The following is a 25,859-nucleotide window of genomic DNA, read 5'->3' on the forward strand; positions in this document are numbered from 1 at the left end:
CAGGGCTCTGCACACAAGTGCTGCATAAAATAAACACCATTGATTAATCTTCCATGTGACCTCTTAAGCAGTGTCCTGTCTGCCGAGCCAAACCACTCTGTAGTTAACAAGGCAGGGGAAGGAGAGAGAGGACAGAAATCTGGTGAGAAACCAACTGGCCCCCACCCCTTCCTGCATAATAATAATTGTGGTGGAATTTGTTAAGTGCCCACTATGGGCCAAACACTGTACAAAGCACTGAGTAGATTCAAGATTATCAGGTCAGACTCTGTCCCCATCCCTCATTGAACTCACAGTATAAGAAGGAGGTGGAAGAGGTATCGAATCCCCATTTTATTATTATTGTCGTTATTAATGATGATATCTGTTAAGCACTTACTATGCACAAGGCCTTTTACCAGGGTAGGTACGTGTGAGCTCCCCTTCTAGACTGTGAGCCCGCTGTTGGGTAGGGACTGTCTCTATATGTTGCCAACTTGTACTTCCCAAGCTCTTAGTACAGTGCTCTGCACACAGTAAGCGCTCAATAAATACGATTGAATGAATGAATGAAAGTGCTCAATAAATATGATTGATTGACATGAGTATTAGGCAGTACATTACTCTAGGAACCTGAAAACTAAAAAGGCAAATGGTCTGACTCTTGTGTTTTGGGGGAAAAGTATTCCATTTCAGGTTTCAGTGTAGTAGAAAAGAAAAAAGATGAAATGGAAATAGTTCAGGGAGCTTAAGGTTGTGAAGCCTTGGTCTGCTACTGAACCAGTAATCTTCACCAGAGAAACTAAACATGTGGAAAGGAATTGCCATACTGAAAACTCTTCTCAACCTCCAGAGCCTGTGGGAGTTCGATTGGGAACATCTGATTAATTGAAGTAAAACAGATGTCACTACAGCAGGAAACTGTCCAGGCAAAATGAGTCTGTTTTAGGCTAACTGTCCTAAATGGATCTGGAAACTAGTTTGGCAGTTTAATCTAGAGGTTCCCTTAAGTGTTCAGAAGCAGCATGGCCTTCTGAGTGGAGCACAGTCCTGGGAGTCAGAAGGATCTAGGTTCTAATCCTGCCTCTGCCATTAGTTTGCTCTGTGACCCTGGGCAAATCACTTCACTTCTCTGTACCTCAATTACCTCATTTGTGAAATGGGGATTAAGACTGTGAGCCCCATGAGGGACAAGCGAAGTGTCCAAAATGATTTTCTTGTATCTACCCCAACATTTAGTACAGTGCCTGGCACATAGTAAACACTTCAAATTATTATTATTATTATTATTAAGGTTCTGATAGATTCTGCTAAAATGCAACTAGGTAAGTTCCTCTCTCTCTGTTCTCCATCATTCCCCTTCAGAAAGGAGCACAAGAAGTAGCATGGCCTAATGGATAAAGGATGAGTTCTAATCCTGGCTCCACCACTTGCCTGCTTAGGGACCTGGGCCAAGTCACTTCACTGTACTTCAGTTTCCTCAACTGCAAAATGGGGATTGAGCACCTTTTCTCCCTCTTCCTTAGACTGTGAACCCCAGGGACAGGAACTGTGTATGACCTGATTAACTTGCGTCTAACTTAGGACATAGATCAGTGCTTGACACATAGTAAATGCGTAAATACCATAAAAAAGAGTGTCTTTCTTGGAGTGGAGGGATCCTCTGACCTCTGCACTGTCCAAATTTAAAGCTCTGCTGAAATGCCACCTCCTCCAAAAACCTTTCCTGATTAATTTCCGGCACCCTAAGTCATGCTATCCTAACTACCTAAATATATACAGCAATTCACATTCTCTGCTTATTTATTCATCATCATCATCAATGTATTTATTGAGCGCTTACTATGTGCAGAGCACTGTACTAAGCGCTTGGGAAGTACAAATTGGCAACATATAGACACAGTCCCTACCCAACAGTGGGCTCACAGTCTAAAAGGGGGAGACGGTGAACAAAACCAAACATACTAACAAAATAAAATAAATAGAATAGATATGTACAAGTAAAATAAATAAATAAATAGAGTAATAAATATGTACAAACATATATACATATATACAGGTGCTGTGGGGAAGGGAAGGAGGTAAGATGGGGGGATGGAGGGGGTACGAGGGGGAGCGGAAGGAAGGGGCTCAGTCTGGGAAGGCCTCCTGGAGGAGGTGAGCTCTCAGCAGGGCCTTGAAGGGAGGAAGAGAGCTAGCTTGGCGGATGGGCAGAGGGAGGGCATTCCAGGCCCGGGGGATGACGTGGGCCGTGGGGTCGATGGCGGGACAGGCGAGAACGAGGTACGGTGAGGAGATTAGCAGCGGAGGAGCGGAGGGTGCGAGATGGGCTGTAGAAGGAGAGAAGGGAGGTGAGGTAGGAGGGGGCGAGGTGATGGAGAGCACTGAAGCCGAGGGTGAGGAGTTTCTGCCTGATGCGCAGATTGATTGGTAGCCACTGGAGATCTTTGAGGAGGGGAGTAATATGCCCAGAGCGTTTTTGGACAAAGGTAATCCGGGCAGCAGCATGAAGTATGGATTGAAGTGGAGAGAGACACGAGGACGGGAGATCAGAGAGAAGGCTGGTGCAGTAGTCCAGACGGGATAGGATGAGAGCTTGAATGAGCAGGGTAGCAGTTTGGATGGAGAGGAAAGGGCGGATCTTGGCAATGTAAGTGAATAAGTATTCACTTATTCAGTTGTTATAATAATAATAATAATAGCATTTATTGAGCGCTTACTATGTGCAAAGCACTGTTCTAAGCACTGGGGAGGTTATAAGGTGATCGGGTTATCCCACAGGGGGGATCACAGTCTTAATCCCCATTTTTACAGATGAGGTAATTGAGGCACAGAGAAGTTAAGTGACTTGCCCAAAGTCACACAGCTGACAATTGCTGGAGCTGGGATTTGAACCCATGACCTCTGACTCCAAAGCCCGTGCTCTTTCCACTGAGCCACGCTGCTTCTCTAAGTTGTTGCCTTTCGATATTCTGGATATCAGCTATATATCTGTATTTCCTCCCTGCCTTATTATGACCACATCTCTTCTAAGAGTCCTTCCCTGATTAAGCCAGAAATTCTTCACTGTGCAATCCTGCTCTTTGAAGTGGGGGTGAGGAGCTTATTCCCTCAATAATATTCAACTGTGTGCAGAGCTTGGTACTATACTGAGCACCCAATGGGGCAGACCCCATATTGGGTATCTCAACAGGTTAGCCAACCTTGGCTTCACGGACTCCATCCTCTCCTGATTCTTCTCTTATCTCTCTGGCCGTGCATTCTCAGTCTCCTTCGTGGCCTCCTCCTCCCGCTCCCATCCACTAAGTGTAGAGGTTCCTCAAGGGGCAGTTCTTGGTCTGCTTCTGTTCTCCATCTATAGTCACTCCCTCAGTGAACTCATTTGCTCCCATGGCTTCAACTATCATCCCTATGCAGATGACACACAAATATACATCTCCTCCCCTGTTCTCTCTGTGCCCCCCTCCAGACTTGCATCTCCTCCTGCCTTCAGGATATCTCCACCTGGATGTCCTCCCGCCACCTAAAACTCAATTGGTCCAAGACTGAACTCCTTATCTTCCCTCCCAAACCCTGTCCTCTCCCTGACTTTCCCATCACTGTGGATGGCACTACCATCCTTCCCATCTCCCAAGCCGGCGACCTTGGTGCCATCCTTGACTCCGTTCTCTCATTCACCCCACACATCCAGGCTTTCACCAAAACCTGCCAGTCTCACCTTCACAACATCGCCAAGATCTGCCTTTTCCTCTTCCTTCAAACCGCTACCTTGTTGGTTCAATCTCTCATCCTACCTCGACTGGATTACTGCATCAGCCTCCTTTCTGATCTCCCCTCCTCCTGTCTCTCCCAGCTTCAGTCTATACTTCACTCTGCTGCCTGGATTATCTTTCTACAGAAATGCTCTGGGCGTGTCACTCCCCTCCTCAAAAATCTCCAGTGGTTGCATATCAACCTTCGTATGAAGCAAAAATTCCTCACTATTGGCTTCAGAGCTCTCCACCACCTTGCCTCTTCCTACCTCACCTTCCTTCTTTCCTTCTACAGCACAGCCTGCACCCTCCACTCCTCTGCCACTAACCTTCTCACTGTGCCTCGTTCTCGTCTGTCCCGCCGTCGACCCCTGGCCCATGTCCTACCTCTGGCCTGGAATACCCTCCCTCCACACATCTGCCAAACTAGCTTTCTTTCTCCCTTCAAGCCCTACTGAGAGCTCACCTCCTCCAAGAGGCCTTCCCAAACCGAGCCCCCCTTTTTCCTCTGCTCCTCCCCCACTCCCTCCCTCTTCCCTATCCCCTTCCCCTCCCCACAACACTTGTGTTCATTTGTATATATTCATTACTCTATTTTATTAACGATGTGCATATATCTATAATTCTATTTATCTATTTTGATGGTATTGACACTTGTCATCTTGTTTTGTTTTGTTGTCTATCTCCCCCTTCTAGACTGTGAGCCCGTTGTTGGGTAGGGACTGTCTCTATCTGTTGCCAAATTGTACTTTCCAGTTGCTTAATACAGTGCTCTATACACAGTAAGCACTCAATAAATACAACTGAATGAATCAATAAATGAATGGTAAACATGACAAAAGTGAAATTCACCATCCCTAGATGTCTGTGAGCTTATAGTCTAATGGGGACTGGGTTTATTCAGTGTCTAAAGCTCTGGGCCCGCTAAGGTATCAAATCCTGGTTCTGACCCAAAATCTGATGACTTTGGGCAAAGCCAGCCCCTTTCTGCCCCTATTAGGAGACAGATAATGGCATCACCTCCTTTGGCCATCATCTCTTCTGTTTCAGAGTCCTCTTTGTTTTGCTCCATCTGTCTGACCCTATCTCCCTGAATGTACCTGAACCACACTGTGGATCTAAGAATTTGAGAAACCAGTTTTGAGGTATCTGCAGGCCATTTTTTCTAAAATGTCATCTGCACATGTCTCACTGGGCCTCAAAGTCGCCAATCGTTATCCATTCTTCTCTGCAGTAAGTAGAAACTCTTGAAATTCTGCATCAAGTTCTAGTCTCCCATCGCATCCCAGCTCACATTCTTGGTTCCTCCTAAACTCAGCTTCTCACTGTGTCCCATTCTCCTCTTCTGTACCCATCTACTCGTTCAGGCCCTTTCTCCAGCCTCATACTCCCTTTCTTTTCAAATCTGCTAATCCAACATATCTATTCAGACTACCACCCTCCTCTATGAAGCATTCCCCAATTAAGCTCCATTTTCCATTGTCTCTGGGAAATCCTCTGGAAAAAGGAAAATCAAAATCACAGGAGAATTCGAGGCAAGGTCAAAGAGGGATTAATGGAGGGCTAAAAACATTAAGGAGCAGGGATGTTTGTGGCAGGAGATAGTTAACAGAGGGCTCTGTTGTTTTGGGGAAGCTGAATCAGCATGGTGAAGGTCTAAAGGAGTGAAATCAAGTAGCTGAATAACTAAGACAGGAATGGGGGGGATGACTTTTATTCATTCATTCAGTTGTATTTATTGAGCGCTTACTGTGTGCAGAGCACTGTACTAAGTGCTTGGGAAGTACATGTTGGCAACATATAGAGACAGTTCCTACCCAACAATGGGCTCACAGTCTAGAAGGGGGAGATACAAAACATGTGGACAGATGTCAAGTCATCAGAATAAACAGAAATAAAGCTAGATGCACATCATTAAGAAAATAAATAGAATAGTAAATATGTATAAGTAAAATAAATAGAGTAATAAATCCATACAAACATATATACAGATGCTGTGGGGAGGGAAAGGAGGTAGGGCGGGGGTTGGGGAGGAGGAGAGGAAAAAGGGGGCTCAGTCTGGGAAGGTCTCCTGGAGGAGGTGAGCTCTCAGTAGGGTTTTGAAAGGAGGAAGAGAGCTAGCTTGGCGGATGTATGGAGGGAGGACATTCCAGGCCAGGGGAAGGACGTGGGCCGGGGGCTGACGGCGGGACAGGCGAGAATGAGGTACAGTGAGAAGGTTAGTGGCAGAGGAGGAGAGGGTGCATGCTGGGCTGTAGAAGGAGAGAATGGAGGTGAGGAAGGAGGGGGCAAGGTGATGGAGAGCCTTGAAGCTGAGAGTGAGGAGTTTCTGCTTGATGTGTAGGTTGACTGGTAGCCACTGGAGATTTTTGAGGAGGGGAGTAACATGCCCAGAGCATTTCTGCACAAAGATGATGCAGGCAGCAGCGTGAAGTATAGACTGAAGTTGGGAGAGACAGGAGGATGGGAGATCAGAGAGGAGGCTGATGCAGTAATCCAGTCAGGATAGGATGAGAGATTGAACTAGCTAGGTAGCGGTTCAGATGGAGAGGAAAGGGTGGATCTTGGCGATGTTGCAGAGGTGAGACCGGCAGGTTTTGGTGACAGATTGGATGTGAGGGGTGAACGAGAGAGTGGAGTCAAGGATGACACCAAGATTGCGGGCTTGTGAGACTTGTGTAAAAATGTTAGGTATTGTGGCTGTAATAATAATAATTATAATAGTAATAATAATAATATAATAGTAATAATGGAGTACAGTGCTCTGCACACAGTAAGCGCTCAAAAAATATGATTGAATGAATGAATGAATGATACTTAAGCACTTACTAGGTGCCTACGAGCAAATCAGGTTGAAAGCAGTCCCTGTCCCACGTGGGGTTCATAGTCTCCATCCCCATTTTACAAAGGAATGGAGGCAGAGGGAAGTGAAGTGACTTGCCCAAGGTCACCCAGCAGACAAGTGGAGGAGTGGGATTAGAACCCATGACCATGCTCTATCCACTACGCCACACAAGGAATCCATGGATTACATCCATCTATTTTATCTTTCTTGAAATTGTAATCTTATATCCCTGTCTTTCTTTTTCTCTTCTTTTTGAAATATCAAACAAAGGTGTTAGGGCTAGGATACTGCTTCTGGATTTTAGCCCTTCTGTGAGCTCAGGCCCATCCAGTTTCACTCTTGGTTAGTCCATATACTGATGGATCAGTTCCTTCAAAACACTAGTTAATAAATAGCATTTATTCAGTACCTGCAAAATGCAAAGTCCTGTATTAAGTGCTCAGGAGAGAACAGAAGCAATTCATATGCATCCTGCCTTCATGGAGCAAGCAAGCAGAACAAGAATATAAGAAGCGTGAAATTTTACATATTTCAGTCCACAATCCTATGAGATATTTTAATAGTCCTGCCAAGGAGCCCTGGCTACTGTGAATGCAAGACGAACCATTTCACTGGATGAAGCAGGGAATATCAATACCTCCAGGGCCCTAGGATGATGCTTGATTGCTCTGAAATAATCAAGCATCTCAAATGAATCATTAAACAAAGGAAAGACTGGTTTGTTCTCAAATACCAGAAGACATAGAAGCTGCCATCACATAAGCACTCATGAATTCTTAAGGATAAAGATGAACACTGGGATTTTTTCAGACCCAAAGAGTGTCCTGGAAATGTTAAAAAAAAAAATGGCTGCAGTCACAGCTGTTCAAAAAGGTGAAGTTTTTGTTGTTTTCAGTTTACCTTGGAAATGTTCACCTTGGAGGTGAAAAGCTGTCTTGCGCTCAGTGCAAGATGCAGAGGAGAATTGACCACATGACCCATCAGCTTAAATGTTGCATTTCGAAGTGTTGCTTTCTAAGCAAATCTATTTGTGTTTTACCTTTATCGATGGCGTTGAAGATCTTGGGGCAGCGATACACACTGGGGCTGGGCTTGAGGCGCCACGTGCATGTCTGAGTCAGACCGAGGTCTGTGGGGGCATTTTCAGACATGCATCTCTCTAACCTCATTACTCGGGGCACCCGTCACCTCTGAAGCCGGCTTTCCTAAAATAGTGTTGAGTCGGATTGATGTAAGCTGACATGAATGTAATTCCGGCGTAAGGAGCGAATGGTGTTGGACGTCATTTCTGAGGTATAAATGGAAAGCTTGCTCTGGACAGATTGCCAACCGAGTTTGTCTTTCTGCTGATTTATCCATCTGTCAGTTAGCCAGGTGTATTGGGCCCGATCTGTAATTTAGAAGTCAAGCTGGATGCTGAAGGTCAAATTGACTAATTTTTTTATGATATTCATTAAGCACTTATGTCAAGCACTGTTCTAACCTCTGGGGTAGGTATAAATTAATCAGGTTGGATGCAGTCCCTGTCCCATATGGGTCTCACAGTCTAGGAGGGAGAACAGTTATTGAATCCCCATTCTACAGATGAGTCAACTGAGGTAAAGAGAAGTTAAATGATTAGTCTATGGTTATACAGTAGGTAATTGGAAGAGCCACGATTAGAATCAATTTGGACAATCAACTGAGCAGCAGAAGTAGTTAGGGCTCTGGATGCCTGTCCTCTTAAAACAGGGTGTCACATTCCTGGGGATTCCACAGTTTCCTCTCTGTCCTGGTTTCTCCAGGCTATATATATGTTATTGTGAAATGTAAAAATTTTTTCAAGACTCTGAACGCTTCGAAGATCAAGTGCAAGAAGTAATTTCAGGAGGGAGATGCATCGTTTCAGATATCTTTAAATCAGACCCTCTGCCCCAGCCAAACCTGAATTTTCAGGAAATCACAAGATGCTTGAAGGAACAGTGCCATCAGCAGTCATTTCTTGGGCAATAATTCCTCTTTTTTGTGTGTGGTATTTAAGTGTTTACTGTGTGCCGGGAATTGTACTAAGCGGTGGAGTAGAGACAAGCTAATCGAGTTGGACCCAGTCCATGTCCAACTGTGGAGAAGCAGCATGGCTCAGTGGAAAGAGCCCAGGCTTTGGAGTCAGAGGTCACAGGTTCAAATCCCGGCTCTGCCAATTGTCAGTTGTATGACTTTGGGCAAGTCACTTAACTTCTCTGGGCCTCAGTTCCCTCATCTGTAAAATGGGGATTAAGACTGTGAGCCCCACGTGGGACAATCTGATCACCTTGTATCCCCCCAGCACTTAGAACAGTGCTTTGCACATAGTGAGTGCTTAACAAATACCATCATTATTATTATTATGTCCCACATGGGGCTCACAGTCTTTATCCCCATTTTACAGATGAGGTAACTGAAACACAGAGAAAGTGAAGTGACTTGCCCCAGGAAACACAACAGACAAGTGGCAGAGCTGAGATTAGAACTCAGGTCCCTCTGACTCTGAGGCCCGGGCTCTATCCATTAGGCTACGCTGCTCTTCTTTGTCTACAGCTGAGGAGAAACAAAATGCAATCCATTCCATACCCACCTAAGATGATCCTTGGTATTCCGTTATCCTGCTTCTCCCATTACTTCCCCTAAAACATAGTTGATTTTCCAGTCACACACAACTGGGGAACTAGCTTTGGCTATTAGCCCAGTATGCTAGGGAAGAAAGCAGTGTGTCCTAGTAGATAGAGCATTGGCCTTGGAATCAGAAGGAACTGGGTTGTAAGCCTAGTTCTTCCACTATTCTGCTGTGTGTCCTTGGGAAAGTCACTTCACTTCTCTGTGCCTGTTACCTCATCTGTAAAATGGGGATTAAGACTATGGTCCCCATGTGGAACAGGGACTGTGTCCAACCTGATGAGCATAGAAAGTGCTTAACAAACACATTTTTTTAAAAAAGGGAGTATAAAAGCCCTCCACGAGCCTGCCCAGCACCAGCTCTATTGCTGAAGCACTTAGCTAGTTACTCAGCTCGTTTTCTAGACATCTGGATGTGCTGCATAACAGAACCCATTCCTCACAAACTCTCTCCATGGTTTTCTGGAGAGAGTGCTTTTCTTGTGTAATAATAATTAAAATATTTAAGTGCTTTCTAATTGCCAAGCACTATCCTGAGTGTTGGAGTAAATACAAGATAGGTTCCACATGAGGCTCACAGTCTAAGTAGGAGGCAGAACAGACACTGAGTCCCCATTTTTCAGATGAGGGAATTGAGACACAGAGAAGTTAAGTGATTTGCACAAGGTCACTCAGCAGACGTGACAGACTCAGGATTAGAACCCAGGTCCTCAGACTCCAAGGCCTGTTCTCTGTCCTCTGGGACACACTGCTTCTCATATCTACATGGGGGGCAGCTTCTTCTCCCTCCCAGGTCCATTCTTCCCTGAGGTGCTTCATGGCCAGGGCCATGATGCTTATGGGGCAAAGGTCTCTGTGCTAGTCCCTTTACAGGAAGCATCGGGTAGGAGGAGGCTGGGACAGAGGCACTGGGAAGACCTCCTCCACAAAGTGAGAGGAAGAATAGGAAAAAATTTAAACTGGGGTCTTTTTTAAAAAAATAGCTATCGTTTGGCTAGGGGAGGGGATGTTGAATTGGAGGGTTAGCCACTTAGATGGCTGCCTAATTTGGAATTATTTATTTTTCTACCTCTTACCACATTGATGCTTTCAACAATTGTATAGTTCTTTTTTGCTTCCATCCATTTGTAACTATTATTTCTGTCCGTCTGCCCTGTTAGATTTTAAACTCCTTGAGGGCAATAATAGCATCTCTTACTCTACATTCTCAAGCACTTAGTACAGTTCCTGGCACATAGTTGACAGCCTGTACAGTGTCCTGCATGCCGTAGATACCCACTTGCCCAGGTACCGAGAAGCAGCATGACCCAATGGATAAGAGCACAGGCCCGGGAATCAAAAGGACCTGGTTTCTAATCCAAGGTCCTGCTGTGTGACTTAACTTCTTTGGGTCTCATTTACCTCATCTGTAAAGCAGGGATAATAGTGTGAGCTCCATGTGGGACAGGGATTTTGTCTGACCTGATTAACTTCCATCTATCCTAGCCCTTAGAATAGTACTTGTCACATAGTAAGTACTCAACAAGTACCATAATTATTATTAGAGTTCAATGTTCTGCACACAGTAGATGCTCAACAGCTACTATTGACCGATTAAAGGAAATAGGACTAATAGCGGAAAGCCCAGGCATGACTCTCCTGAGCAGTTAGTACAGTGCTCTACACATTGTAAGCACTCAATGAATACCATTGTTGATGATGATGCAGTAAGAAAGGAGAGGGTCTGTTGATCCTGCTGAAAATTGTGGTGGTCATATCTTCCCCGAGACCCTCTTGGTGAGACCTTGAGTTGCTCTCTTACCCCTCCTACTCAAAAAGATGGGGAGACCAAGCAAGGGGGTCTCTTGCAGTGTTGGTTTGGCTGAAGCGACTTGAGGTCGATTTATGATGACATAGTTACCTCAGGCTTCATGGTCCTCTGATAGGATTGACTGGCCTGTTGATGGAATGAAAGCATTGGTTGAGGTTCAGTTAGGACTGTGGCATGGGGCAGACCACCTCTAGGCTTTGAGGAGGATGATGGAATCTCCCATTGGGAACAACAGATGAGCCTTGGGAAAGGCAAACCTCCTGGAGGAATGGATTCTAGTGCTAACGGCTTGCTCAGCACCATTCACAGTCTATCCTCCCCACCAAATTGTGTTTCCCTTATACAAATATACTGCTTTAGTAGAGAACATACGAGTGACAAAGACAGTCACTCCTGTCTTTTTCAGCTGGTGGTCAGAATTGAAGAATGCCATTCTTTCCGTCCAGTCATAACATCCACAGTTTATGGGATTCTGCATTTAACTCTGCCCATAATCCCATTTGGGTCAATGTGTCTAGAGGGCCAGGCATTCATTTGAGTGGAGCTTGGATGGGATGGGAGGAGTGTGGAGTCTGGGATGATGATAATAATAATAATAATGATATTTGTTAAGCACTTACTATGTGCCAAGCACTGTTCTAAGCACAGGAGTAGATACAAGGTAATCAGTTTGTCCCACGTGGTGCTCAAAATCTTGATCCCCATTTTACAGATGAGGTAACTGAGGCAAAGAGAAGTTAAATGACTTGCCCAAAGTCACTCAGCTGACGTGGTGGAGCTGGGATTAGAACCCACAAGCTCTGACTCCCAAGCCTGTGCTCTTTCCACTAAGCCACACTGCTTCAGTTTAAAGCATCCCAGCCTGGACTCTTGGCCTCTGAAATCCCAGTCTGGCCCCTCATCCCTACAAGTCTGGCCTGGTTCACATATTCCTGTTTCTACTCTTGTTGATTCTGACCCTTTTCCATCCCCTTCTTTTCCATCCTCTAGACTGTAAGCTTGTTGTGGGCAGGGAATATCACTGTTTATTGTTGTGTTGTACTTTCCCAAGCACTTAGTACAGTGCTCTGCACACAATAAGTGCTCAGTAAATTTGATTGAATGAATGAATCAGCAGGAAACTGGGAATTTGGAACGAGGAATACTTTCCATGTTGGAGGGTGGGGTCCCATTCCTCCTGCAGCTTCCTGCTCTAAGTTGGGGTTTGATAGAATGGGGGGAGGGAACTGAGTGTGGGACAGGGAACAGTTCAAGAGTTCCCCACCACTCCAGCTGTCTTGAGTGGTGATTAGTCAGCCAGTCAGTCTTATTTAATAGTATTCAAACGACTAGAGCTGGGATGGAGGAATTAAGCACACCCTACTGTCATGTGAATAAACAGTGCCCCAGGTTGTCTGTGCTGCCATTTGTCTCTCACCCAAGCCCTCTTAAATCCAGGCAAAGTGTCAAGTAAAAAGAAGAAAAAATCAGATGTCCTCCCTGTCCCCATAGGTAGCCTGCTGGGTACTTTACAAATTCTATTAATACATTCAGGTTGAATTTATCAATTAATTCCTCCTTTCTTCTCTCTTCATGGAAAAAAGATCGGAGTGAGAGTTCAATCCAATCATGGGTTGACTGATTTAAAAAAAAGTGCATTCTGAAGCAGAGTCCTGCCAAGTGCAGAGCCCTAAATTAAATGCTTAGGAGAATTCAATGAAAGTGGAAGACATGGTCCCTTGAGATACAATCTCATGGGAAGAAGTGGGGGCTAATAGGAAGAATATAAGCCTGGGAGTCAGAGGACCTGGGTTCTAATCCCAGCTCCACCACTTCCCCGCTGTGTGACCTTGGCCAAGTGACTTGAATTCTCTGGACCTCAGTTTCCTCATCTATAAAATGGGCATTCAATCCTACTTCCTCCTACTGAGCCTGGGAGCCTCATGTGGGACAGGGACTGTGTCCAATCTGATTATTTTATATCTACCCCACCACTTAGTACAGTGCACTGCACATTGTCAGTGATTAACACGTACCATAATATTATGAGGCAGAGAGGCAGTTGCAAATTCAGTGTGTGAGCAAGAGGGAAACAATCTCCAGAACTAGTGATTGCAAAAGCAAAGAAAAATGAAATTAATGAATTAATAAGCCAGGTATGTAAATCAACACCTCCATCAGTGCTGAGGATCACTAATGGGATGGCACAATCAAGGCCAGTGAAAATTATTGGGGGAATAACATTGAATATAAATTACTGGGGGAATAGAAGTGAACAGGAAATTCACCATCCTGAGTTAAAATTTTCACATGAAGAATCCTTGAGATATTTGCAGCAGGTCCTGTGGAAACAGTGACCTATTTGGGGAAATCCCTAGAGGTTATTTGGTGCAATAAATATCACAAAAACATGGTAGGGAAGGACACGAGAATGATCTTATAAAGGTCACATCTTTCCCATTCTTTCCTCTTGGCTTTTTCCATTTGGCTTTCCTTGGAAAACTTACTCTGTCCTAATTTTAGTTTGTAAATGTGTTTCCTCCTGCTTGCTTTCCTATTTTCTTTGAAGATAGGCTTAACTCGGAAGTGAAGCTGCTGGCTTTGGGCTGGTATCACAGTCCCTCTTCCCCTTTCCTTGGAGAGACCCCCCAATTCTCTGTCCAGGTACCTTCTATGTGGCAAATAAAATAGCATCAGAGTGGTCCTTCACAGCTCTTAGCCCATCATCACAGCTCCCAACTCGACTAATAAAGCAGGAGATGAGACCAGTCCTAGAAGATTTTATGTGTATTTTATTTTATGTGTATTTTCCTTCTCAGTGGCTAGCATGTTTCTTGCAGTCACAGTCCCATTTCTTGTGGTATGGCTTTAAAGCACTCAGTCAGCTGGTCCCCTCCTACTTTACTTCACTGATCTCTCACCCAGCCTGCACACTTCGCTCTACCAGGGCCTGCTTGCCTGCTGTGATTTGATCTCATCCATTTCACTGCTGAGCCCTTTCTCACATTCTCCTTCTAGCCTGGAACTCCCTCCCCCTTCATAGATACCAGACCACCACCCTCCCCACCTTCAAAGCCTTATTAAAATCACATCTCCTCCAAGAGACCATCCCTGATTAAGCCGTCTTTTCCCCAACTCCCTTTCCTTTCTGCATTCCCTATGCACTTGGATCGATACTCTTTGAACATTTGATATTTATCCCACCATCAGCTCTACAGCACTTAATGCATTTATCTGTAATTCATTTATATTGATGTCTGTGTCTCCTTATAGACTGTAAGTTCCTTGTGGGCAGGGTACAGGACTACCAACTCTGTTGTACTATCCCAAGCTCTTGTTTTGCACCCAGCGCTCAATAAATTCCACTGATTGATTGTGGAAGGAAGAGAGTAAATGAGAGAAGCTCCAAACAATGTAGGTATCTCCTTTAGACCCAGTGTTTCACCCCCTTGCTCCATGAAATCTTTGGCCAGAGCTGCTAAAAGGAAGGAGGCTTATCTTCAGGCCTCAACTCCTCACCTTCCTCTTCTTGGGCAGAGAAGTGGTTCAGAGCAAAGAGCAAGAGAAGCAGGAGACCTCATCATTCCCTGTCTTGGGCAGTCCGGCTCCTCAGTGATTACATAGTGACTGGGCAGTATTCATTAGGGCAGGTTTGTTTTCCCAAATAGTCCTCCATGTCCTCTGTGACAAAACATTCAGTAATAGTAGCACCTTCCACTTGGAAACTCTAATTCCATTTCAGTAGAAGCACTTGTGAGCCCATTGAGGGCAAGGCACTGAACTGGTGGGGGGGCACTGAGAGTAGGGCACCATACTGACTGCCTGCTGATGGCAGGAAACTGTTCTAGGGTATTGGGAGAGTACAATAACCACAACACACACAGTCTCTGCTGTTAACAACCCCATAATTCCTGGAGAAGACAGGCAGTAACCAATTTGGGAAAACTGTCTTCAGTATTAGGTCTTTGTGAATAATAAATTTCCCAGATTGCTTCAGACAGGGGTGAGTTTTCCATCGGCTGTTCCTGGACAATGTTTTGCCAGAATGACTGGATTCCTCCCCAGAAGGATTAGGACAATTAGCTGCCCTATAAAACTTGTTCTTATTAGTTTCATGGGCTAGGCTTCTGCATAAACTCTTTGTGGTGGTTTGGGATTGAACTGCAACTCTCTGCCTCTGACCTCCCAGGGACAAGGGTCACGGGCAGAAGCTTATTTGGGAAACGCATCTAGAGTGCCTCAGAAGCAGGGTGAGCATGTCTCAGAAATGTCAGGAGGCTCTGGGGAAGGGAGGGGAAAGGGATGGTTGGTGTCTATGTAAGCACCAGTACTGAAGGTCCCTTGACATAAATGACCGAAGATTTAGCAGGATGATTATGGAGTTGATAAATGCTCCCTCTGGCTTGTGAGGGTACCGATGTGGTGAGTCTTCCCCAAACTGCTTTCTTTGCCCTCTGAGGTGACTGAACGATGACTGTTTCCTTGTTCTTCCTCCCATAATGCTCCAGGCCTGATCTTGACAGTGCTTGGACTCTAATTAAAGAGCAGATACCAACGGTCTCTATGGTGCTCAAGGGACTCATTCCAGATACCCAGTACCAGTTTGTGGTAAGGGCGGTGAACGCCTTTGGAGCAAGCACACGCAGTGCGCCCAGCGCCATTGTCCGAACCCGCCGTGAGTACACCCATTCTTTGTCGGGACGCTGTCTTTGACTTTGCATCAACCCGAAACTCCTTTACAGCACTTAATCATCTTGTCCCCTCCTACCTCACCTCTCTCCTTTCCTACTACAATCCACCTCACACACTTTGTTCCTCTAATGTCAACCTGCTCACTGTACCTCGATATTATCTATCTCACCATCTACTTCTCTCCCACGTCCTGCCTCTGGCTTGGAACGCCCTCCATCTTCATATTTGACACTCTCCCCACCTTCAAAGCATTATTGAAGATACAACTTCGAGAGGCCTTCCCTGACCAGGCCCAGGAGCAACATGGCTTAGTGGAAAGAACACGGGCTTGAGAGTCAGAGGTTGTAGGTTCTATTCCTGGCTCTGCCACTTGTCAGCTGTGTGACTTTGGACAAGTCACTTTGCTTCTCTGTGCCTCAGTTGCTTCATCTGTAAAATGGGGTTAAGACTGTGAGCCCCACGTGGGACAACCTGATTACCTTGTATCTTCCCAGAGCTTAGAACAGTGCCTGGCACATACCATTATTATTATTATTATCATCATCATTATTATTATTATTCTACATTGCCCTACACCTTTTATTCACCCCCTCCCTCAGTCCCACAGCCCATATGTACATAATCATAATTTATTCATATTAATTCATTCAATTGTATTTATTGAGTGCTTACTGTGTGCAGAGCACTGTACTAAGCACCTGGGAAGTACAAGTTGGCAACATATAGAGACAGTCCCTACCCAACAACAGGCTCACAGCCTAGAAGGGGAAGACAGACAACAAAACAAAACATGTGGACAGGTGTCAAATCGGCAGAACAAATAGAACTAAAGCTAAATGCACATCATTAACAAAATAAATAGAATAGTAAATATGTACAAGTAAAGTAAATAGAGTAATAAATCTGTACAAATATATATACAGGAGCTGTGGGGAGAGGAAAGAGGTAGGGCGGCGGATGGGGAGGAGGAGAGGAAATCTATCTCCCCCTCTAGACTATAATCCCGTTGTGTGTAGGTCTGTTGTGTTGTACTCTTCCAAGTGGTTAGTACAGTGCTCTGTTCATAAATACGATTGATTTTTGGATGGCTTTCTAGCATAATAATAATAATGATGGCATTTAAGTGCTTTCTATGTGCAAAGCACTGTTCTAAGCACTGGGGAGGACACAAGTTGATCAGGTTGTCCCACGTGGGGCTCACAGTCTTCATCCCCATTTCGCAGATGAGGTACCTGAGGCACAGTGAAGTGACTTGCCTAAAGTCACAGAGCTGACAAGTGGTGGAGCCGGGATTTGAACCCATGACCTCTGACTCCCAAGCCCGTGCTCTTTCCACTGAGCCATGCTGCTTCTCTAATCAGGGATCAGGTGTGTGGTGGCCGACGGAGAATGGGATGATAACTGTGGCCTTTGCTAAATGTTTACTATATGACTGGAGGTGTACTAAGTCCTGAGATACAGACCAGACATAGTGCCTGACCCACATGAGACTCACAGACTGAGGGGAGGGAGGGCAGAAAGAACAGGTGTCCTCCCCATTTTAGCAGATGGGGAAACTGAGGCATAGAGAAGTTGAAGGGACTTGTAGCAGCAGGCAAGTGGCCAAGCTGGGATTGGCCCTCTGGTCTCCTGGCTCCCGAGCTCATGCCCCTTTCATTAGACCACGTTTCTTTTCAAGTTACCTAAAAATACTACAGTACCTATGCCTAATCCTCACTGACACAAGGGCAAAACTGCTTCAACATCACATTCCCTCATAGCCAGGTAAACGTGTGTTTTCAGAAGGGTTGTGTTCAATCTAAAGCACGTGGTGAAAACTTGATTCTAGGAGAGTTGATTATACTTTATGGTATTTGTTTATGCACTTGGTGTGTTCCAATCACTGATACAAGATACGAGATAATTAGGTTGGACACAGTCCATGTCCCACATGGGGCTCATGGCTTTAATCTCCATTTTACAGAAGAGGTAACTGAGGCATAGAGAAGTTAAAGTGATTTGCCCAACGTCACCCAGAAGACGAGTGGCAGAGGCAGGATTAGAATCCAGGTCCTCTGACTCCACTAGTCCATACATTGTTTACTAGGTCTACCCTCATGGGACTCCCTGTGAGTGTCATACACTGTGGCAGTGTAAGCTACCTAATTATACCAGTCATATGACGCCATTCATCCTGTCTCCCCTCCTAGACTATATGGTCCTTGTGGACAGGGATCGATCTACCAACCCTATTTTACTCTCTCAGGTGCTCAGTACAGTGTTTGCACACAATAAGCACTCAATAAATGTCATCGATGGAATAATTCCCCCTTAGAAGTGGGGAGGGAGGGTACTGCTCTCATTTGCACAGGAAAAATGACACGGTTTAAATCAGGTGGAAAGAGATCCTTAACCACCTGACGCTGGAAGCAGATTTAAACTCTTTACACTCGGAAAGCTGATAATCTACAGGGCCTGTCAGAGGAAGAGAGGAGTTGAATTCCTTCACTGACCCACTTTCATCCAAAGCTCAAATCTGACAGTTGTGAGTAGAGGGTTCTAGCTGCTTTGGTTTTTGCTTAGGCTCCCTTGGGAGACAGCTGTTCTATAAGACAAGCTCCAGTAATTTGCCCGTTCAATTAAGCATCTGAGTCTCCCCCAGAAATGTAACCAGAGGCAGATTGTCTTACAGGTATTAACAGTGGTGAGCAAGGAAATTTACAATTTTGCCCTTGACCTCTACTATGCATTTAAATCTGGCTGGAGATGGGGAGGTAGCCAGGCTGCCCTTTTTCTTAGGAGGTTTGGCGAAAGGAGCGGAGAAGAGGTTTCAGCTCTTGGGCCAGGCTCCCACTCCACAAACTCCCAAATAATCATGAAACAGAAACAGCGTGTAATTTTGAGGAAGCCAAACTCCACAAAATAACATTCTCCACTGCCGACCCAAAAGTAAATCTCACTGGAAAGCACAAGTGAAATATAACCGTCTGGTCTAAACCACCCAAGTCTTCTAGTTTAACTTTTCTGGCTGATAAACTCCCTAACCAGTCAGTCATATTTATTGAGCATTTACTGTGTTCCTAGCCTGCTACTAAGCACTTGGGAGAGTACACTACAACAAAAAAGACTCATTTCCCTGCCCATCCCTCTCCCAACGCATGATCGGAGAGAAGACCTCAATGACTGTGAGCCCGTTGTTGGGTAGGGACCATCTCTCTATGTTGCCAACTTGTACTTCCCAAGCGCTTAGTACAGTGCTCTGCACACAGTAAGCATTCAGTGAATATGATTGAATGAATGACAACTCACAGAGTACATTTGGACCAACAGAAATTTATATGGGCTAAAGTTAAAGCAGGGGAGGGCAAAACCCACTTTTCTGAGGGCCAGTGCACCTTGCTGATCACCAAGAAGCCACAATCCTCCCCTCCACTCTCCCCACATTGTCCCTGACATGGCATTTCCTTCCTTTATTCCTGTGGCTCAGCCGAGATGGGTCTCCAGTTTGGGGTTTACCCTTGCGAACTGCTGCTCCCAGATAGATGGCTAGGACACTCCCCGTGGAAGGGAGGAGTTCTCTTTGCATTGCTGGGATCCAATCCAGAAGAAACAATCTTCTCCCTGATCTTCCCAGTGGGTCCCGGGGACTGGAGGAAGAGGAAGAAGAACAACAGGGAACTGGTTCCTTTCCCTCTTATTGTATTGATTGCCAGGAGTCCCCCTTTTTGTTACCATCACAGTGGTTCCAGGGCCTTTCCTACCGGCAGGTCCTCCATCTCATTTGTCCTTTCCTGGGCCCTGAGACTCTCGTGTTCCCTCTCTGCTCCCTTCTCCCTTTGACTCTCTGTTCCTTTCAGTCTATTACTCTGTCTTTATCAATCTCTCTCTGTCTTTGCCTTCCTGTCTCTGCCTCTCTTTGTCTTTCTCTGCCTCTGTCTTTATCTTTGCTGCTTTCTCACTCTGTTATTCTCTTTGTCTCTGTCCCCCGTCTCTGTCCCTCTGTCTCTGTCCCTCTGTCTCTGTCCGCTATAGGTTTCTCATGGTGGGGTGGTGGAAAGAAGAGGGTAGAAGCAGCTAGGCCTCTTCCACAGACTCTTGGGATGGAGTAGGATGGGCAGAGCTGAGAGGTTACTGTGTCCAACCTGATTAACTTGTATCTACCCCAGCACTTAGAACAGTGCTTGGCACATAGTAAGTGTTTAACAAGTACCATAATTATTATTTTTCTGTAAATCTTGGTTCCCCACCCCAGAGTTCCTCGGGGACTTAATTGGTTGCTTAGTGATTAAAAGGACACAGGGGATCATTGTATCTTCCTTGGTGGAATGCATTTAGTTGCATTTAGATAAAGCGTAGACCCTCTTGGTGTTTATATTCTCCACTCTCATAGGTTTCCAAGTTCTTTAGTTTTTTGTAGCTTTACCTTTCCATGTGGGCTTTAACTTGACATGGGTGTTTCTTCCTCCCACTGACTTATATTTTCTTGGAGTTTGCTGCCTGCCGACTCTGATTCCTGGACAGCACCCGTTCCATTTGTTCCTCAGATTTTCCGGTTAACCTCAAGAATATAATATTTAAGAATATTCAAGAGTATAACATACCAGGCCCCTTATTTCCTGCTTATCCTTGGATGTGGCTGTCTGCATTCTTTTGTGAGAGGAGATAACCGAGCTTAGCTCTGCTAATGACAGATTGACTTCCCATAGGGCCTAGTAACATCTGGCCCCTCTCTCTGCTTAATCAGGATAATTGAAAGATGCATTTGCTTGTGTGAGTTTGACCACTGAAAGATGCTATTGTTTGTAATTAATTAGAGAGTGAGTCAGACTGAGGGCATTTGCGCAGTGGAATCAAGTTTTGTTGTGGTTTCAAGCGTGTTCAGAAATAGGCTTTGACTATTTTATATTGACCAGGAGCCAATGTGCACCTGGAAGTCAGCGAATGAGTTTTTTGCATTCTGCACCAGGGGCTCTAAACCTAAAATGATGGTGTCTCTGAGTTGAATCAATCAATCAATCATATTTATTGAGCACTTACTGTGTGCAAAACACACATCACTTTACTAAGCGCTTGGGAAAGTTCAATACAGCAGAGTTGGTAGACACTTTCTCTGGCCACAGTGAGTTTACAGTCTAGAGGATAATCTGAGGTTGATCCTTGTAATTGGTGTTTTAATACTGGGCTTTGAACAATCCTACCTACAATGAGCAAGACCTGAATGGGGAGAGATCTGTCCTATTGACAGAGATCAATCAATCAATCAATCAATCAATCGTATTTATTGAGCGCTTACTATGTGCAGAGCACTGTACTAAGCGCTTGGGAAGTACAAATTGGCATCACATAGAGACAGTCCCTACCCAACAGTGGGCTCACAGTCTAAAAGGGGGAGACAGAGAACAGAACCAAACATACCAACAAAATAAAATAAGTAGGATAGAAATGTACAAGTAAAATAAATAAATAAATCTTCATTCATTCACATATTATTATTTACTGAGGCAGGGAACTGTAGTAGACATTTGGTAGACCGCAATACAGTGAAAGACCCACTTTCTGTATCTGATTTCTTAGAGAAGCAGTGTAACCTAGTGGAGAAAGCAAAGGCTTGGGAGTCAGGGGACTTGGGTTCTAATTCTGCCTCTTGCTTGCTGTGTGGCCTCAGCCAAGTCACTCATTATGGGTAGGGAATGTGCTAACTCCGTTGTATTGTACTCTCCCAAGCAGTTAGTACAGTGCTCTGCATACAGTAAGTGCTCAAAAATACCATTAATTGATTGATTATCTTCTCCGGGCCTTAGTTTCTTCATCTGTAAAACGGGGATAAGATGTTTCCCTGAGACGGCATAGCCCTTGGTTGGCACAGGGAAGGTGTCCCATCTATTTATATTGTAACTACGCCAGCCCTTAGTACAGTTCTTGGCAATTAGTAGATACTTAACAAATGCCAGAATTATTATTATTTCTGTCCTTGAGATTACGGTCTATTGGGGGAAGATAAGTAAACATAGATTTTATACATGAAATGGGAGCAGGAGAAAAATTATAGGTACAACTTGTAATACATTGCATGAGTAAAGAAAAATGAATCAGTGAATAGTGTATACTTCCATACTTTTTCCACATCTGCACTAAAAGTGGCTGATGGGATGAACTGGACCATTGGAGGAAGAAATATGTTGGAGAATGCCTACGAACAGGTGGGTTTTCAGAAGATTTTGAAGATGGGTAGGGAGACCTACTCAGTATGCTCCCAAGTATGAGTACAGTGCTCTGCACACGGTAGACTGTAAACTCACTAAAGGCAGGGATTATGTCTACTAAGTACTAAACTCTCCAAAGAGTTTAGTACAGTCCTCTAGACTTATCTTACAGTCATCTAGACTGTAAACTCTTTGTGGACAGGGAATGTGTCTACCAACTCTGTTTAATTGCACTTTTCTAAGCCTTTAGTACAGTGCTCTGCACACAGTAAGCACTCAATGAATGACCATCTAGACTGTGAGCCCATCGTTGGGTAGGGACCGTCTCTATATATTGCTGACTTGTACTTCCCAAGTGCTTAGTGCAGTGCTCTGCACACAGTAAGCGCTCAATAAATGCGATTGAATGAATGAATGATTGATTTTTGCAGGTGGAAGGCGTTCCAATCCAGATAAGGGTGTGATCAAGGGGTCAGAGATAGTGCAGACCCTTAACACTTAAGTATTTTAGAAATTAGGTGCAAAGGTGTCAATCAGTGATATCTATTGAATGTTTTCTATGGACAGAACTCTGTAATGTTGGAGAGTTGATAGGCACAGCCCCTTCCCACAAGTAGATTATAGTCTAGAAGGGGAGATTTTAAAGAATATTTTAATTAGAATATTTGTACATCAATTAATCAAGGGTATTGAGCACTTACTGGGTTCAGAGCACTGTTCTAAGTACTTAGGAGAGTACAGTGCAAGACAGTTGGTAGGCATAATCCCTGCCCACAAGTAGATTATAGCCTAGAAGGGAGATCTGAAAGAAAATTTTAATTTGTATATTTGTACATCAATGAATCAGTGGTATTTATTGAGCACTTACTCTGTGCAGAGCACTGGGCTAAGTATCTGGGAGATTATCTCTGAGACAGTGAGGGGTAATTTAGACTGTGAGTTCCTTGTGGGCAGAAATGTGTCTGTTATATTGTACTCTCCTAAGTACTTAATTCAGTGCTTTGCACTGTTTTACAGTGCTTTGCACACAGTAAGTGCTTAATAAATATGAATGAGTGAGTTAAAGTATAGTAACACTTGTAGATATGATCCCTGTTCTCAAGGAGCTTATTCAGTTGTGCCATTCTGATAAATTTATACCACCTCCTGCTATATGTTTGTTCTTATCTACTTACTGTGAAAGGCAGAGTAAGAACGTTTGTCTGGGAGGAGCAGAGAGGGTTTGCTGAGGTATGGCAAGGAAAGGAAGCTTCTTGAAAGCAGGGTTCATGTCTATCAACTATAATGCACTATCACAAGTTCTTAGTAGTCCTTTCATTCATTCAATCATACTTATTGAGCGCTTGTTGTGTGCAGAGCACTCTACTAAGGTCTTGGGCGATTGCTCTTCATGGGGAGGGATTGCTCTACCAGCTCTGCAATATTGTAAGATAATGGGGATTCAATACCTGTTCTCCCTTCTACTTAGGCTGTGAGCCCCAGTGGGACCTGATTATAAGCAGCGTGGCTCAGTGGAAAGAGTGAGGGCTTGGGAGTCAGAGGTCATGGGTTCGAATCCCTGCTTCTCCACTTGTCGGTTGTGTGACCTTGGGGAAGCCATTTAACATCTCTGTGCCTCAGTTACCTCATCTGTAAAATGGGGATTAAGACTATGAGCCTTACATGCGGCCAACTGATCACCTTTTATCCCCCCAGTGCTTAGAAAAGTGCTTCGCACATAGTAAGTGTTTAAGAAATACCATTATTATTATTATTGTATGTACCCCAGCACTAAGTATAGTGCCTGGCGGGGAATGTGTCTGTTCACTGTTACATTGTACTCTCCTAAGTGCTCTGCACTCAGTAAGCACTCAGTGAATGTGATTAAATGAATGAATGAAAAGCACTTGACAATTACCACAGTTATTGTTATTACTTTCCCAAGCATTTAGTACAGACTTCTGCACACAGTAAGTACTCAATATATACCAGTGTTGATTGATTAGTACAGTGCTCTGCACAAAGTAGAAGCAGCATGACTAAGTGGAGAGAGCATGGGAATCAGAGGACCTGGGTTCTAATCCCAGCTCTGTCACGTATCTGCTGTGTGACTTTAGATAAGTCACTTAACTTCTCTGTGCTTCAGTTACCTCATCCATAAAAAGGGGATTAAGACTATGACCCCGACGTGGGACATGGACTGTATCCAACCTGACTGGCTTATATCTACCCTAGCATTTAGTACAGTGCCTGACACATTGTAATTGCTTAACAAACACCATTGAAAATAAAAGTGCTCAGTAAATACCCTTGAGGGATTGGTTGAAGAGAGTTAATGTTCAGGAAGGGAAGAGTTCGAGAAAGAGCATGGGCTTTGGAGTCAGAGGTCAGGGGTTCAAATCCTGCTCCACCAGTTGTCAGCTGTGTGACTTTGGGCAAGTCACTTAACTTCTCTGTGCCTCAGTTACCTCAAATTGCTAATTTGTCTTGCCAATGTCTCCACCACAATATTTCCGCCCCTTTAGCCCCTACTCTGATCCAAGCTCTCGTCATCTTTCAGCATGGCTCAGTGGAAAGAGCATGGGCTTGGAAGTCATTGGTCATGGATTCTAATCCTGTCTCTGCCACTTGTCTGTTGTGTGACCATGGGCAAGTCACTTAACTTCTCTGTGCCTCAGTTACCTCATCTGTAAAATGGGGATTAAGACTGTGAGCCCCCTGTGGGGCAACCTGATCACCTTGTAACCTCCCCAGCGCTTAGAACAGTGCTTTGCACATAGTAAGTGCTTAATAAATGCCATCATTATTATTATTATTCTCTGTACCTCAGTTACCTTATCTGGAAAATGGGGATTAAGGCTGTGAGCCCCATGTGGGACAACCTGATTACCTTGAATCTACCCCAGCGCTTAGAACAGTGCTTTGTACATAGTAAGTGCTTAACAAATGTCATTATTATTATTATTATTGAAAGGAGCTTCTGTTTGATGCAGCAGGTGCTTAGTACAGTGCTCTGCACATGGAAAGCGCTCAGTAAATGCAATTGAATGAATGAAATGGGCAGCCGCTGGGAGGTTTTTGAAGAGGAGCGATGTGTTCAGAATGATATTTCTGATGGTGGAGCATGGTACAAACTGAAGAGGGGAGAGCCTGGAGGTAGGGAGACGAGCTGGGAGATGGTGATGGTATTTGTTAAGCGCTTACTATGTGCCAAGCACTGTTCTAAGCGCTGGGGTAGATACAAGGTAATCAGGTTGTCCCACATGGGGCTTACAGCCTTAATCCCCATTTTCCAGATGAGGTAACTGAGGCCAGAGAAGTTAAGTGACTTGTCCATGGTCACACAGCAGACAAGTGGCAGAGACAGGATTAGAACCCATGACCAATGACTTCCAAGCCCATGCTCTTTCCTCTGAGCCATGCTGGAAGATGATGAGAGCTTGGATCAGGGTAGTGGCTGAAAGGGCAGAAATATTGTGGAGAAGACATTGGCAAGACAAATTGGCTTGACTCAAGGAATCTGAATCCTAATGGAATCTAATTCATCATTGCTCAACTTGGTGCAGGTAGAAAGCATATCTTTCCCTGTCCTAAATCAGTCTTTGATACAGCCCACTGTTTTTTTTTTTAATGTTATCATTTTATAGGATTCAAAGTGACTAGGCAGAAAGCATCCTTATTTCATTATAAGCAATCAGTCAATCGTGTTTATTGAGCATTCATTATGTGCAGAGCACTGTATCAAGTACTTAGAAGGGTGCAATATAGCAGAGTTGGTAGACACATTCCCTGCCCGCAAGAAGCTTGCAGTGTAGAGGATTTAACAGTCTAAGTACTAATTAATGAATGGCATTTATAGAGCACTTACTGTGTACAAAATGGCTATGAGAGCACAATACAGTACAAGCACACTGTGTGAAAGTGCTAATTTTTTAAAAATACACTTTTCAACTGATTCTTAAATTCAGCATGTCCATCCTGATGGTTCATTTGCTAATGTAGCTGCTTAT

At 44.5% G+C, this 25,859-nt stretch overlaps 1 protein-coding gene across 1 annotated transcript in view; it reads left to right on the plus strand.

Annotated features, from left to right (window-relative positions):
* EGFLAM (EGF like, fibronectin type III and laminin G domains) overlaps nt 1-25,859 on the plus strand; it is a 153,141-nt gene that overhangs the window by 51,353 nt on the left and 75,929 nt on the right. Inside the window, exon 7 of the mRNA XM_038743854.1 lies at nt 15,505-15,671. Coding sequence (XP_038599782.1) covers nt 15,505-15,671 — 167 coding nt within the window. The remainder of the gene's footprint in view (nt 1-15,504; nt 15,672-25,859) is intronic.

Source organism: Tachyglossus aculeatus, chromosome 3 (genome assembly GCF_015852505.1).
Source record: "Tachyglossus aculeatus isolate mTacAcu1 chromosome 3, mTacAcu1.pri, whole genome shotgun sequence".
Taxonomy (NCBI): domain Eukaryota; kingdom Metazoa; phylum Chordata; class Mammalia; order Monotremata; family Tachyglossidae; genus Tachyglossus; species Tachyglossus aculeatus.